This window comes from Ochotona curzoniae, unplaced genomic scaffold, assembly GCF_017591425.1.
Source record: "Ochotona curzoniae isolate NIBS_2020 unplaced genomic scaffold, NIBS_Ocur_1.0 contig_517, whole genome shotgun sequence".
Taxonomy (NCBI): domain Eukaryota; kingdom Metazoa; phylum Chordata; class Mammalia; order Lagomorpha; family Ochotonidae; genus Ochotona; species Ochotona curzoniae.
This window is the reverse complement of record NW_024466454.1, coordinates 8,018,878-8,034,256: the sequence shown is the minus strand read 5'-3', so window position 1 is coordinate 8,034,256 and position 15,379 is coordinate 8,018,878. Positions and strand designations below refer to the sequence as shown.

General features: G+C 49.3%; 1 protein-coding gene across 1 annotated transcript in view; it reads left to right on the top strand.

Annotated features, from left to right (window-relative positions):
• The window catches only part of TUB (TUB bipartite transcription factor), a 79,054-nt gene continuing 63,675 nt past the window's right edge, over positions 1-15,379 (top strand). Inside the window, exon 1 of the mRNA XM_040988980.1 lies at positions 1-98. Within this exon, the coding sequence (XP_040844914.1) occupies positions 43-98 (56 nt within the window). The 5' untranslated portion in view covers positions 1-42. The remainder of the gene's footprint in view (positions 99-15,379) is intronic.

The window sequence follows — 15,379 nt, the reverse complement described above, 5'->3', positions numbered from 1 at the left end:
CCGCGCAGCCGCTGCCCGCCGTCCGCCGCGTCCGAGACGGCAATGGAGGGGGTCAGCAGCCACCGGAGTCTGTCCTACAGCCGCTGGAGCTACGACAGGTAAGGGCACGCGCCCGGCCAGGGGCTTGGCGGCCCTTCCACTGGGGCCCGCGTGGGCGCCCTCGCACCATGCCAGAGACGCGGGCCTCGGGATGAGTGCTAGTATGGGCGCTCGCCCAGACCCCCACGGTGGACACGGCCATTCGGGGATGGTTGCCAGGGCGTCCTCAAGCCGCCGGCAAAGCTGTAAGTGGAGGGCACTGGCGGGTTTACGACCCGCGAGTTGCCATCCCGCTGGGGTCGGTCCTCCGTGGGGGAGGGCGTAGAGGGGCTGAGGTGAAGGGGGTTGCTCTCGGCCGCAGGCGAGCCCTGGCTGGCGCTCGCGGCGGGGACCGGGGTTGGCTCAGGGCTGGGCGGTCCCGCTCGCTAGCTGTGGCCGGGGCTGGGGAGGTGGGCGCGCAGCCGGCGGCCGGCTGATGAGCTGGACACCCGCGGTTGCCAGGCTGCTGCGCGCCGGCCCCGCGAAGATGGGGAGCGGCTGCGGCGTGGGTGGCTGGGAGCCACGCGTCCCACGTATCGGGTCCTGGCGGAGGGCATCATCTTCCCTGGCAAGATGAGAACCGCGGAGTGAGTTGGCCGTGAAATCGAGTGGATTGAGTCCGAGATTTACGTTCGTTCTACCGTTTTGGGTGTGTTGGGTGCTTCAAATGAAGCCGTGATGGATAGTAGTAGATAGTAATGGTTTTCGTAAAGTTCGGAACCTCGTGCCGATCTCCAGAATCTTGGAGTGAGTTTTTCGGATCCATAGCCCTAACTGGGGAGGGCTGGAAAACTCCCTACCCTGGGCTGTGCCAACTCCTGTTTTCTGGGAGTCTGCTTCTCTTCATTCCGCATTTTCACACCCGTGGGTTTTTTCCTCCCTAGGTTCAGAGTGTAACAGGTGTGCGTCCTCCCTTTGTTTGATTCCCCTGGGCGCTCGCGCCCCAGGCCTGCGTTCCGAGATCTCGCCCTTCGTTGCTCCCACCTGTCCCCATCCTCCTTTGCCTCTCTGCTGCTGGTGAGCTCAGCACATCTCCCTCAGGTGTGGTCTGTATTCAACTCTCCTCAAGATGGGTGCACCTGACCCACGTGTTTGCTCCCATGGCCCTTTCCTTGGACAAATACTGTATGAGATACTGTTTCCTCGTCACCCCTGCAGTGCATAACCTTGGCAACCTGTTGTTGGCCTCACAGTTCTGTTGAACTTGCTCTTTTAGAAATCGATGCCGTCTGTGGAGAACTCTGAAATGACGGAAACGCTCGTTTGATAAGACTCAAAAGGTTGTGTATATCCAGTCCATACATTGTGCATCCCTGGGCTCAACAAATAGTGTATTGAGTGCACACTGTGTGCTGGGCCCTGGAGATAAGAAGATAAGACATAATCCCCAGGTGAGCTCACAGCCTAGATTCTCGAAGAAACAGGTGTGGCCTGTGCTGGAGGTGTAATATGTGTCTGGGAGATGAGCTGAACATTGAACTAATTCTGCATACCAGGTCTTTGGGGAAAAGACTGGGGTTAGACAGCCTGGGCTAAAATCTGGACTTCGTCTAGTTAGCTTTGTACAAATAACCCCCCTCGGCCTCAGTTTCTTCATTTTTAGCTTGACCTATTGGTGATGTCAAACGAAGTTGTTAAGCGCTTGGCATAATGCCTGGGACACAGGCATGTTGCACCTGCTGCTGTGCTCTGAATTGTGCAAATGTAGATATTGTAAAGGTTTCTAGTTCTCCCCTGAAGCTTGGTTTGTTTAAGACTGTTTTCTAGAATTCTGTCTTCAGAACCCTGCTCAGACTGACATGCCCAACAGCTTGGTGCTTGCAGCAGCTGAAAGAACCAGAATGTCCAAGAACAGAACCCTGCCGGCTCATTGGGTGTGGTCATGCAGGCACATCTGGTGGTGGCTGACCCTGGTCCCACCCAGTGGTCTAGGGAGTGCGTGTGTTTTTAAAATGTCGACATGAGGGACGCTACACCATCAGTTAAGCAGTTTAAAGTGTTATACATGCATAGGGGACAAAGTATTAAGAATAAAATCGATTCTTGCTGCCCCCATCCCTATTGCAAACCCAGAGAAGCACTGCTCAGTCAGCCCTGTCTTTCTCTAGCTCCTGTTGGGAAGCCACTCTGCTTCTAGTCCCCATTGAGGCTGGCCTGTTGGTGCATTCGTGGAGGCTGTGACCCGCTTTGCTCCCTGAGCCCCGGTGTGTGTGTTCCCCGCGGGGCCTCTGCTGGGCCTCTCTAAGCCAGCGCTGCCGTCCTCCTTCTCTCCGGTGGTGTAAGGGTTTCCAGTGAGGGAGCACAGGCCTCCTGAGGCCTCGGTTTGGAACTTGTACACATCACCGTGCCATGTTATGTTGTGCGAGAGGAGTCAGCACAGCGGCCCACATCCCAGGGCTGGAGAGACGAGCACTGCTTCTCCAAGGGACGAGCTGAAGACCACATGTGGCCGTCGTCAGTCTCCCACAACGGCTTGGGGCTTTTATAGTGCCCGCTGTCTAAATGTAAGTGTGTGGCAGAGCCACCCTCTCCTGCACTCGGCTTCATTAGAGCCTGTTATCAGGCTGGGACGTTAGCTCTGTAAGGGCTCCTTGTGTCAGGCCCCAGCCTTCTTGCCGAGCCTTAGACCCCTGCCATCTCAAAAGGCCTGTGCACGTCACCTGTACTCCCCAATTGGCATGTTCAAACTCGCATTTCTCTGGTGATTTGATTTTGACTATTCAGTGTCCTTTCAGCCAAATGTGCGCCTCAGAGCTTTGCCATCCGTCTTGAGCTTGGCAAGCCTGTCCATTTTGTCTGCCTGTTTATCTGTACTGCTGATCGGTGCAGTGGTGAAATTGAAATGGAGTGATGTGTGTGGAATGATGGGCACCAAGTGGTTATCAGCCAATCCGCTGGCTTCCAACAGCTTGGTGGGGGGTAACTGACCTCTCTGCAGTGTCCAGGCATATTCCTGACCCTGGTGCCCATGGTGACCAAATTACTACTCTGCGCTCATCAGTGGGCCTTCCCATTCTGGAGCCTTCCCTCTCATTATTCTCAGGGTGAACTCGTAGGTGCTATTGCCTGAGATGGCTTCACTTGTGAAGTGAAGGCTGTCCTCATCAGTACCTGCCTCATCTCACAGGGGCCTGGTACCTCTACCCTTCACCAGCCTCTTAGCAGGTCTGTCTGCTTCCTTTCCCTTCCCACCCTTGCACCACATGCTGGATGACGTCACTTACTCCAGCACTTTTTTTTTTAATTGTTTATGTTCATTATAAAGGCAGATTTAACAAAGAGGAGAGACAGGAAGATCTTCCGTCCACTGGTTCATTCCTGAAATGGCCACGACAGCTAGATCTGAGCCTTTGAGAAGGTAGGATCCATGAGCTTGTTCTGGATCTCACATGGGTGCGGGACCTCAAGGACCATCCTCTGCTGTGTTCCCAAGGCCACAAGTAGAGAGATGGATAGGAGGTGGAGCAGTCAGGACACGAACCTGCAGGTGCAGGATTAGCCTGTTGAGCCAGCACGTCAGCCCCAACAGCACTTTTTTTTTTTTTAAAGAATTCGTTTGAAAGGCAGCATTGCAGAGAGGGAGAGGAAAAAGGAGAGGCAGAGACAGAGAGATCTTCCATTCTCTGGTTTACTCCTTAATTGACTGCAACAGCCAGGTTGGGGCCAAGCTGAAGGCAGGAGCTTCATCTGGTGTCCCAGGTGGGTGCAAAGCCCCAAGCTGTTCCTTTGCTTTCCTAGGTGCATCTAGGGGGCTGTATCATAAAGAAAGCAGCCTGGTCTCGAACAGACACCTGTACGGGATGATAGCACTGTAGGAAGTGGAAGGTGACTTCACCCACTGTGCCACAGTGCCAGCCCCTACCCCAGCACTTCCTGTGCTCTCATAATACATGCTCAGCACAACCCCAGGCTGCATGAAACAGTGTTGAATCTCCATCTCCCTTCTTACCATGGCTCCAGGACACTTGCATACACAAAGGCCCAGCATCCAGCGTGTTGCCATGTCCGCAGCCTGTATCTGCAGCTGGGCCATCTATGCACCATCTCTCAGTCTTGGTTAACTTCAGCCCCGTTTTCCGCAACAGTGCCCCTGCCCACTTCATCACCCTCAAAGCCCTCGCTTTTCTTGACCCTTAGCTATACTCCAGACTCTTCTTTTTGGTTTGGTTTTGTAGATTTATTTTATTGGGAAGTCGAGTATACAGAAAGTCAGATATACAGAGAGAAGGAGAGACCGAGAGGAAGATCTTGATTTACTTTCCAAGCAGCCAAAATGGCTGGAGCTGAGCTGATCTGGAGCCCCTTTCGGGTCTCCCACATGGATACATAATCCCAAGGCTTTCCCAACTCACAAGCAGGGAGCTGGATGGGAGGCAGGGCTGCTGGGACACGAACCAGCACCCATGTGGGATCCCGGCTCATGCAAGGTGAGGACCCTAGCCTCTAGGTTACCAAGTGACTTAATCTCCTGTCCTTTTGAGAAAACGAAGCCCATCAGGCATAGTCTCCTGTCACTTCCTGATGCCACATCACTTCCAGTCTACCTCAACTGTTCCCTCCCATGCACTTTCTTGTTTCCAGTTCTTTGCTCTTGTAAGTACTGTGATCAACATCCCTGTGGATATAACACCTTTCTTGACGTCAGATGGCAAACTCCTGAATAAAGATCATTAGTTGAGTTTTTTGCTATTGTCAAGTTATCCTTCAAATAAGTATATTGATTTCTGGTCCCCTAGGCAGTGACTTAAACTGTAGTATTTGATAATTGTCTGCCGAAAGTTTGGCCTTTCAGACAACGCAGCTTAAACACTCAGAACTCGGACATGAAGTCACTTAATTTTGAACTCTACCTCTTCCAGTGATTGTTCATGGGACTTCAGACAAGTAGCTTAACCCCATCACAGACAGAAAATACCAGTACCTGCCTCTTAACAACTACATATTTTTTAATGATGCTTTTTATGTGAAAGGCAGAGTTACAGAGAGAGGGGAGACAGACCGGGGTCGTGTATCATCTGGTTCACTCTCCAAGTGGCTGCAGTGGCTGGAGCTGAGCTTATCCGTAGCCAGGCGCTTCTTTCGTGTCTCTCACATAGGTACAGGGGCCCAAGGACTCGAGCCATCTCCATTGCTTTCTTAGACTATAAAACAGCTAGATTGGAAGTGGAGCAACCAGGACTTGAACTAGCGTTCCATGTGGGATGCAGGCACCACAGACGGAGGCTTAGCCTAGGATGCCATGGCACTGACCCCCAAGTTATTTGGATTTTTTGTTCTTTTGGTTTTTGTTTGTTTTGTTGTACTTCCTAAATGTCAGGCACTGGGGACAGAGCAGTTAACTGTCCTTGGTCACATAATTTTATTGTGTCATGGGGGAGGTGAAATGTTACATGTGTCAATGTATGTATGTGTATATAATGTCAGTGCTGAGTGACAAATACATACCAACAAAAACACAACTAAGACTATATAGTGATTGAATGAAGATGGTGGGAGTGGTGAATTTCTGTGTGTGGCCTGAGAAAGTCTCTGAAGGTGACATTTCAGAAGAGACACAGAAGCAGTGAGAGAAGGGAGAAATGATGTGTTTGGTGGGGAAGAATGTTCCATGGGAGGGAAGCAGCATGCGCAGGTCCCCAAGGTGTGCGTGTGCCTTGTGACTTAGAGCTCCTTCAAGAGGCCATCGTGCCCTTGCCCCATCCTCGGAGCACCCCTAATGTGTTTGGATTGCCTGGAACTTTATATAAGAGGAATGCACCCATTTTTTGGCCTGGCACAATTCAGATAGCATCATTATTCTTCCATGCTGTCACATACGTTGGGCCACATTTTTTGGTTTTGGTTCTGACTTGTATCCCTGTAGATGAATTCAACACAGCTTGCTGATCCGTTCACCTGCTCCTGGATTTCCGCACTGCTTTCAGTTTTGTGGCTTCACAAACTTGTCTTTGAGCGTAATGTTTTTATTTCTATTGGGCAGTTAACTTAGCATTGAGGTGGCTGAATGATATGTTAGACGTCCACTTAACTTTTAAGAAACTGACTAGTTTTTTGAAGTACTTGAACCATTTTATATTCTTAGAGCAGTATGAGCTTTCCACATCTTGTCGTAAGTCGGTACTCTTTTCAACTTTAGTTATCCTAACAGCTATGTGATAGCCCCTGAGTAATGATGTGGAACACCTTTTTGTGTTACTGGCCATCTGTTTATCTTCTTTGGGAAAGTTTTTAAAATATCTTTTTTTTAAGATTTTTATTTGGGCCCGGCGCAGTGGCACAGTGGTTAAGGACCTCGCCTTGCACGCCCGGGATCCCATGTGGGCGCCGGTTCTAATCCCGGCGGCCCCTCTTCCCATCCAGCTCCCCGCTTGTGGCCTGGGAAAGCAGTTGAGGACGGCCCAAAGCTTTGGGAACCTGCACCCACATGGGAGACCCAGAAGAGGCTCCTGGCTTCGGATCGGCGCAGCATTGGCCCGTTGCGCTCACTTGGGGAGTGAATCATCGGACGGAAGATCTTCCTCTCTGTCTCTCCTCTCTGTATATCCGCCTTTCCAATAAAAATAAAATAAATCTTTAAAAAAAAAAGATTTTTATTTGAAAAGCAGATTTACAGAGAAAATGACAGAAAGATCTTCTATCTGCTGGCTCACTCTCCAAGTGGCCACAACAACTGGAGCTGAGCCAGTCTGAAGCCAGAAGCTTCTTCTGGGTTTCCTATGTGGGCACAGGGTCCCAATGCTTTGGGCTGTCCTCTACTGCTCTCCCAGGCCACAGACAGGGAGCTGGAAGCGAAGTGGAGCAGCCGGGACATGAACTGGCGCCCAGGTGGGATTGCGGCACATGCAAAGCAAAGATTGAGCCACTGAGCCATTGCGCCGAGCCCCAAAATATCTTCTTAATTTTAAGTTGGGTCGTTTCTTTATTCCCGATTTTGGAGAGTTTTCTGTAGGTGTGTATTACAGATATAGGTCCTGGGCCCGGTGGCGTGGCCTAGCGGCTAAAGTCCTTGCCTTGAACTCGCCGGGATCCCATATGGGCACCAGTTCTAATCCTGGCAGCTCCACTTCCCATTCAGCTCCGTGCTTGTGGCCTGGGAAAGCAGTCGAGGGCGGTCCAGAGCTTTGGGACCCTGCACCCGTGTGGGATACCTGGAAGAGATTCCTGGTTCCCTGCTCCAGATCAGCGCAGCACCGGCCATTGAGTTTACTTGGGGAGTGAATCATCAGATGGAAGATCTTTCTCTCTGTCTCTCCTCTCTGTATATCTGACTTTCCAATAAATCTTTAAAAAAAAAAAAAAGACATAGGACCTATATCAAATAAAAGAATTTTCTGCTGGTTTTTTTTTCCAAGGAGTTTGGTATTTTCAAGAAGTTTTTAGTTTTAATAAAATCCAATTTATCGTGTATTTTACAAATTAGTGTCATATCTAGAAAGCATTGCTTAAACTCAAGGTGACAAAGGTTTTCTCCTAGGAGTTTTTTAATTTTACGTTTTAAATTTAGACCTGTGCTACATTTGAGTTACCTTGTTATATTTAGGAAGTTCACTTTTTGAAATGGATTTCCATTTCCCCTCATCATTCGTTGAGAGCCTTCCTTTTCCTAATAAATTGTCTTTACGCATTTATTAAAAAACAAAAACGGGGCCCAGTGCCGTGGCCTAGTGGCTAAAGTCTTCACTTTGAACGCACCAGGATCTCACATGGGCGCCAGTTCTAATCCCGGCGGCCCCACTTCCCATCCAGCTCCCTGCTTGTGGCCTGGGAAAGCAGTCAAGGATGCCCCAAAGCCTTGGGACCCTGCACCCACATGGGAGACCCAAGGAAGTTCCTGGCTTTTGGCTCCAGATCGGCATAGCACCAGCTATTGCAGTCACTTGGGGAGTGAATCATTGGACGGAAGATCTTCCTGTCTCTCCTCTCTGTATATCTGATTTTATAATAAAAATAAATAAATCTTTAAGGAAAAAAATTCTCTTAAAAAAATTTGCGGTGAGAAAGTACATTGAATCTATAGATTGGTTTGTGGGAAATTAACCTCTTAATACTTCAGCCTCTACCCATGAACATGCTACACTTCTGTATATTTAGATTATTGTGTTAGCTTTCTGTGGTTGTAATAAAATGCCACAGGCTGGTATTTTGTAAAGTAAAAAGGGCTTCTGTGGTCGGTCAGCCTGCTGGCTGGAAGTCCACATAGCACGATATTGCATCCCAAGCAGGGCTCCTGACTGCGTTACAGCGTGGGGAGAAGTGCAGAGGAAAGCGGTGGAGTAGCCAGGTGCACAGGCGGGGCCCCCTGGCTTCCTAACAGTTCACTCTCACTTTGAGAAGCCATCATTAATCCCCTGTAGTGGGGAGGCCTCTGACCTAATTACCTTGCCCTACATCCCACCGCTAAAGATTCTACCATCTCGTGCCACCACCCTGGGACCAGGCTGCCAGAGAGCCTGCGAGGGACCGTCCGCAGCAGGCACCGTCCGCAGCAGGCACCGTCGTCTCTCTGGGGCGTACTTTGTGGTGTTGAGGTGCCCGTCTTTTGTCTCTGTTGTAAGAAGTAGAAGTGTTGCATGTTTTCCTGGAAGTAGTGCATGCTTTTCAGTGAGATTGTGCATAGTATGAAGGCACTTCACGGGGGGAAAACTTTATTTTGATTTAAAAAGTTTGTTGGTGCAAGAAAAATTTGAAAAACCATGCATTTTTTTTGTCATAACATGTATTTTCCATGAAACTTTGTAAAGTTCTCACATATTTTGCAAAAAAACCAAAAAACTTAGTTTCTGATTGTTCAATATTAGTGTATGATAATCTCTAACTGGGTTTTCATTGTTATAAAATGTATAGACCATGGAGTGAGCCGTTTCAATGATTTCCACGTGAGATTTGGTGGTGGTAGTTAATGTGCAATGTGCTGCAGCATCCCTCATGTTTCCAGAGCTCTCTCATCCCTCTGCGTAAAAACTCTGTACCTTCCGATAAATACTGGCATCACCTGTTTTCTCAGGTCCCGATATTCCCTAATCCACTTTCTCTGAATTCACCTATTCTAAACAGCTCACACAAGTGGAATCCTGCAGTTTCCCTATCCTGTCTGGCTGGTTTTACTGAGCGTATGTTTTCCAGGTTTACCCATGTTATGTGTGTGAGTGCGTCGTTCATTGCGGTGTGTGTGGATAGCACACGGTGTTCCTCTGTTCACCAGCTGGCGGACACGGGTTTTCCACCTCTGGGTTACTGAGAATGCTGCAGTGAATGTTGGTTTACAAATCCCTGTTGGAGTTCTTGGGTTCGGTTCTTCTGGATGCGCACGTAGGAGTGGCACTTCTGGGTCACACAAACAAATCTTTTCTACAAAGTCCACCATCATTTTACATCACTGCCAGCAGTGTACACAGGACCTTACAGAAGGGTTTTCTATTAAATCAGTGGTTTTTGAATTGGTACACTGTGTCTGAGTAAATCACACATCATGTGAAAGCTGTCTGAAATTTTTTTTGCAGATGTGCGGTTAATTTTGAATATACAGATCCAACAAGGCTAAAGGTGTCCATACTTCTCTACATGTTCACCAATGCTTGGCTAACTTCCAGGTTCTTATTATTGTCATCTGAGTATGTGTCATATCTTTCAAGGTTGATTTATTTGAGGAGCCACCACCTGTGGTGCTGGCAGTCCATGTGGACACCTATTTGAGTCCCAACTGCTCTACTTCCGATCCAGTTTTCTGCTGATGTGCATGGGAAATCAGTGGAAGATGAGCCCAGTGCTTGGGCTACTGCACCCACGTGAGACGCCTAAAGAAAGCTCTAGGCTCCTGGCTTCTTGCTGGCCCAGCCCCAGCCATTGGAGAGTGAACCAGCAGATGTAAGAGCGCTCTCTCCCTTCCTTCTGTACTCTGCCTTAATTTTATTTATAGAAAGGCAAGGTTGCAGAGAGCACGTGAGTGAGCGAGAGCCAGTGATGGGCCTGGCCAAAGCTTGGAGCTGCATCTGGGTTTTCCATGTGGGTAGCAGGGGCCCAAGCACTTGAACCATCTTCTGCCGCTTTTCCAAGGCTGTTATCAGGGAACTGCATTAGAAGTGGAACAGCCAGGACATAAACAGGAGCCCATATAGGATGCTGGCATCACAGGCAGCAGCTTTATCTGCTATGCTACCACAATGCCATCTCTGACATATCTTATGTGTTTTTGATTTGCATTTCCCTAATGACAAATAAGTATTTTTTTTTCTATATTTAATGGTCATTTGTATATATCAGAATTACCTACTCTAGTCCTTTGTTTACATTAGGTTGTCTTTTGGGGATTATGCTGCAATTTTTTTATGTATCTGGATATTAAACTCTTATAAGGTGTACATGATTGCAAATATTTTCTCCAATTCTGTGGGCTGTCTTCTTACATTCTTGATAGAAGTTTTTGAAGTGACAGTTTTTGAGACCAGATCTAATTATCTGGTACTTTAAAATTATTGTTGCTTGTGCTTTGGGTGTTGTATCTAAGAATCCACTGCCAAGTCCAGGGTCATAAAGATGTACCTGTTTTCTGACAGGTAGTTTTTGGATTCAACGAGTATGCTTAGATCACGGATTCTGTGTATGGTATGAGGCAGGGTCCAGCTTCCTCCTTGTGCGTGTGAAACTAGCAGCACCACTGGTTGTAGACGATGCCCATGAAATCGTGTCAGAAATCCATTGGCCCTAGATGAATTTGTGTATTTGTGGACTTCCAGTGTGTTCCATTGACTTGTGTGTCTGTGTTATAACTGTTGTGACTTTGTATTAAGTTTTGAATAAGAGGGAAGGACAAGGGAACCTAATATTTCTTGGACTAAGCCCGTGTCTAATGGAGGCTGGAGCTCCCAAAAGAACAAGTCACAAAGCTTCGCATGCGCGAGACAGAGCTTGACTCAGTTCACAGCTTAGTCACTTATGAACTGGGTGAACATGAGACTGTCAGTGGAAATTCCTACTGCTTTGTTTACTTTAGAAATCATATTGTGCAAGCATTTGTCCTGGTGGTTAACATGCAGATTAAGATGCCTGCATCCCATGTTGGAATGCCGGGATTGATTCCAGCTTCCTAGGAGTGCAGACCCTGGGAGGCAGTGAGTAATAAATGGCTCAAGTGGTTGGGTCCCTGCTCCCCAGCTAGCAGACCTGTATCAGCTTTCCCACTCTTGGCTCTGACTGCTGCCATTGTGAATATTTGGGAAGTGGGCCAATGGGTGGGAGCTTTATCTGTTTCAAATAGTTAAAAAAAAAAAAAAAAAACTTAAACGGGATGAATTGTTTTTTCATTCATGCAAAGAAACCAAGATCAAACAGTTCAGCACTACCTCAGATAGGGGGCAGCAGTGTGATGCAATGGATGAAGCCACTGCTTGTGTTGCTGAACAGTATCCCACAGTGGTTGGAGGCATTGTTGTAGAACCCCAAACTGGATCCACTCGCCCAGCGCGCAGAAAACTTGGTACACACTGATGTCAGGGTGATGAAAGAAAGTAGGTCTTTTGCCAGGAGCAGAGCAAGGAGCCAGACAGCAGCTATTACTCAATTCCCAGGCTGCCCGAGGAGTTAGGGGTAAAGGTTCTTATACATTCGGATTGGGGCTGAAAGGTGTGTGATCAGCTCATGTAAGTTTCGGGTTCGTCAGTGGAGCTCATGACCTTCCTTTGATTGGTCAGTGATGCTGAATTGATTTTTGTCGGGGGGGCTGCAATTGGTCTGTGGGTTATGTGAATGCTGCAGTTACATTCTGCCCAGAACGGAAATTCGCCTACCCAGATGACTCCAGGACAGCACTGGCCAGTGAGATTCTTACCCATTGGAGAAGCAAGTGACTCCTTGAGTCTGGTGATTAGAAACTTATAAGAGCAGCTGAATCACTCTCTTAATTCAGTGAATTTTGATAAAGGCAGGCAAGGACACCTTGTGCTAAGGGAGACAGACAGGAGGCTGGGGTCCTATTTGTACATTATGAGGGTTTCATTTCACTTGCAGTGGTGGCATCCCCTCTCAAAATGTCAGCTATTCTGCTTCTGATCCAGCTCCCTGCTAATGTGCCTGTGAAGGGGGTGGAAGATGGCCCAAGCGCCTGCGCCAGCTTGGGAGAGCGAAATAGAGGTCAGGCTTATGGGCAACAAGTAATCTCCAGAACGTAAGAGAAAAAGCAGACACTGAAAGTGAGACTGGAGGAGAGTATCAGTAAGATGGAGATGAAGATTCCACCTGCAGTGAAGGGCAGTGAGAGATTGTAGGTGCTTTTTTAAGGAGTCTGGGAATTTGGGGAAATAAAATAGAGCTTGAAGTGGATTGGAGTTGACTGCGTACAAGGGAGCCACCGCGGCTTCCCTCCAGCATGCCTCGCCCTGGCTTTGTTCTGGCCACCTGATTTCCTAACAGGGCTTGTAGTTGGTAGAGATACTCCCAGCACATACAGGTTTCTTTCAAGTTGGGAAAATAGCCATATTCTTACTGTAAAAGTAGCATTTGGGGGACCGACATTGAGGCTAAGCCATTGCTTCTGATGCTGGGGCCCCATATCGAAGCACTGAGTCACGTCTTGGCTGCATCACTTGTAGTCTGTACTAATGCGTCTGGGAAAGTCCATAAGCCTGCATGGGAGACCCAGCTATGGAGTTAGGCCCAGCCCTAACTGCTGCAGTCATTTGAGGAGTGAACCAGTGGATGGAAGATCTCTTTCTCACTCTGCCCTTCAAATATATATAATTTTAAATCCTTTTATACTAATGCTTTCCTTGTCATTCTGGGAGAATTTTTAAATATTTCTTTTACAAGATTATGTATTACTTACTGGAAGTGGAGTAGCCAGGACTCAGACTGGCTCTGTGCTACAGAATGCTGGTGTCACGGACAAGCTTAACATGCTGCGTCACAGCGCAGACCTCACCAGGAAAATTTCACACTAAAATAGACAGACTTTCCAGAATTCAGGCTCTCCGAGTTATTAAACCTGTGTTAGCATTGGTAAGGCTCCATGCTTGTAGTTGTGGTGGGGAGTAGACCCTAGTTCAGACGGATTTTTGACCATGTCTGCCAGTTTCTGGGTTCCCTCCCCAGTGCATGTGTGATCTTAGCGGGGGCTCTTTAACTGCCACGGGGCCCCATCTGTCCACAATCAGAATGGAGATATTGGAGGGTGGGGCGGAGTCCAGTGTGATAGCTCAGCTGACTTACCCTCTATCTCTAAGTGCCAGCATCCCATGTGGGCACCGATTTGTGTCCTGGCTGCTCCATTTCCCATCCAACTCCCTGCTTGTGGACTGGGAAAGCAGTATAGGATGGCTCAAAGCCTTGGGATCCTGCTCCCATGTGGAAGACCTGGAGGAGGCTTGAGACTCCTGGCTGCTAGCTTCACATTGGCTCAGCTCCAGCCATTGTAGCTATTTGGGGAGTGAACCAGTGGGTGGAAGTTCTGTCTCTCCTTCTCTCTGTAAATATAGCTTTCCAAGAAAAAAATCAATAATTGGTTTTTTTCTAAAGGAAATACTAGTTACAGTACTCATTTCCCAGGATGGTCAGGAGGACTGGGCAATGTGCCATGCGTCAGGCTTGGCTACAGAGTGCCTGGAGCAGTGCCTTTGGGCAGCTGTGGTCATGTCAGGCCCTTAGCAGGGCATGTCCCCTCTGAGGACCTCTCCAGTGCAGTTGCTCCTGAATGCAAGGGTGAATGTGAAGAACCAGGCGACTCTGCCTGTGAGGAACTGGGCAGGAAGGGCAGGCAGCCAGAGCGTCAGGGCCGCATTCGGGCCGGGTAGGGCTTGAGGATGTGTGAGGCCTGAGGAGCTTAGCTGGTGCATGAGGCTTGGGTGGCAAGGCAAGGCTCTCTCCCAAGGAACTGGGAGAATTCCCAAATACATCAGGACCCTGATAAGACCCAATGCTTAGGACTCACAGCTGCTGGGAGACCACCATAGAGGGTCCCTTAGGAGTGAGCCCTAAATTGCTGCCAGTGGGACCAAATCAGCAGACTTCTGGAAGAGGTGGGTGCAGCCATACTGGACACTTGGGGCATTTAGGTTTGCAGTCACCATCTGCCCTCCATACGCAGGGGCACGTCTCAGAGACGTCAGGGGGAGTTGGGGGCCCAGGATGTGTCCTGGCCGACTGGTCCTGGCCGTCCTGAAGTTGAAGGTGCGGGACTGGTTGGTTGAGATTCTGGTTCTGTTGTCCTGTGAGTGCAAGACCCACACAGCCTGTGTGTATGTTCCGGGCTCAGGGAGGCCAGGTGAGGAGGACGAGACGTGCTCCCCAGGATGACACCTGTTGGGATGCTGGGCAGGGAGACAGGGGTGGCCACAGAGGTAGAGACCATGCCTAATTGCAGTTTGTGGAGGGCCATCCCCTCTCCATGCCCAGGAATAGTTTTAGCAAAACAGCTGGGCTGGGTGAGGGGGGTGGAAGTGGTGACATGGAGGTCAGCCAGGGGATAGCTCTAGAAAGCAGTGAACTGGGGTCAGTATGGCTCCCAGACAGTTAATGTGACTGAGGCTCAGGGTGATAGGGGTGGAATGAGGAGGCAGTTACCAAGGTGAGATAGGGACTGCTCAAGTCCTTTGGGATTTGCCCATAGCAAAGTTTGAAGTCAGCTGGCATTGTGGTTTCACAGGTAGAGTCGCTGGTCACATTGAAGCAAAAGCACAAAGATGCTGGCTGGGGCGTGACTCACACCTGGGACCAAAGTCAGAAGACTGGGCAGGTCAGCCCCGAGTCTTGAGGACAGTTGCCAAGCCCGGGGCTTGTTATACCAGTGGTCACTGTTGCCTTCTGGAAAACCCTTGTGGCAGGTAAATGCCGACTGAGTCTGGGTCCCGGCCCAGGTCTCTCCTGTGCTCGGGGGAGACCACACTTCTGAAGGGTACAGTAGGTAGCTCTCGGGGCTCAGCTGTGTGCTCCTAGGCAGCCTGCCTCCTCCTTGGAGCTTGGCCCGGGTGCTGTGGTCTTCTAGAGACGGAGAGAATCCTAGGGTATGTGTGTATGTGAGTCAGTGTTGAGCTTGGTGCAGAAGGCGGCGGGTGTTGGCAAAAAAAGCCTGCCTATGCTGCTGCCCATGAGTGGTCCATGCTAGAGAGCTGTGTCTGCAGCCAGGAGCCTAGTGTCAGAGTGTTGGATAGAGTTGAGGCCCAAAGGACCATGTGCAGGGAGTCTGAGGAATCAGGGAGGACCAGTCGCCCGGGAGTCTCTTGTCTAAATTATGTCCTTTGGCATAGAATCCCACTCTGGCTCTGCCTGCATGCCTGCTGTGGCCCTGCAGGCCAAACTGACTGAGCATACTACT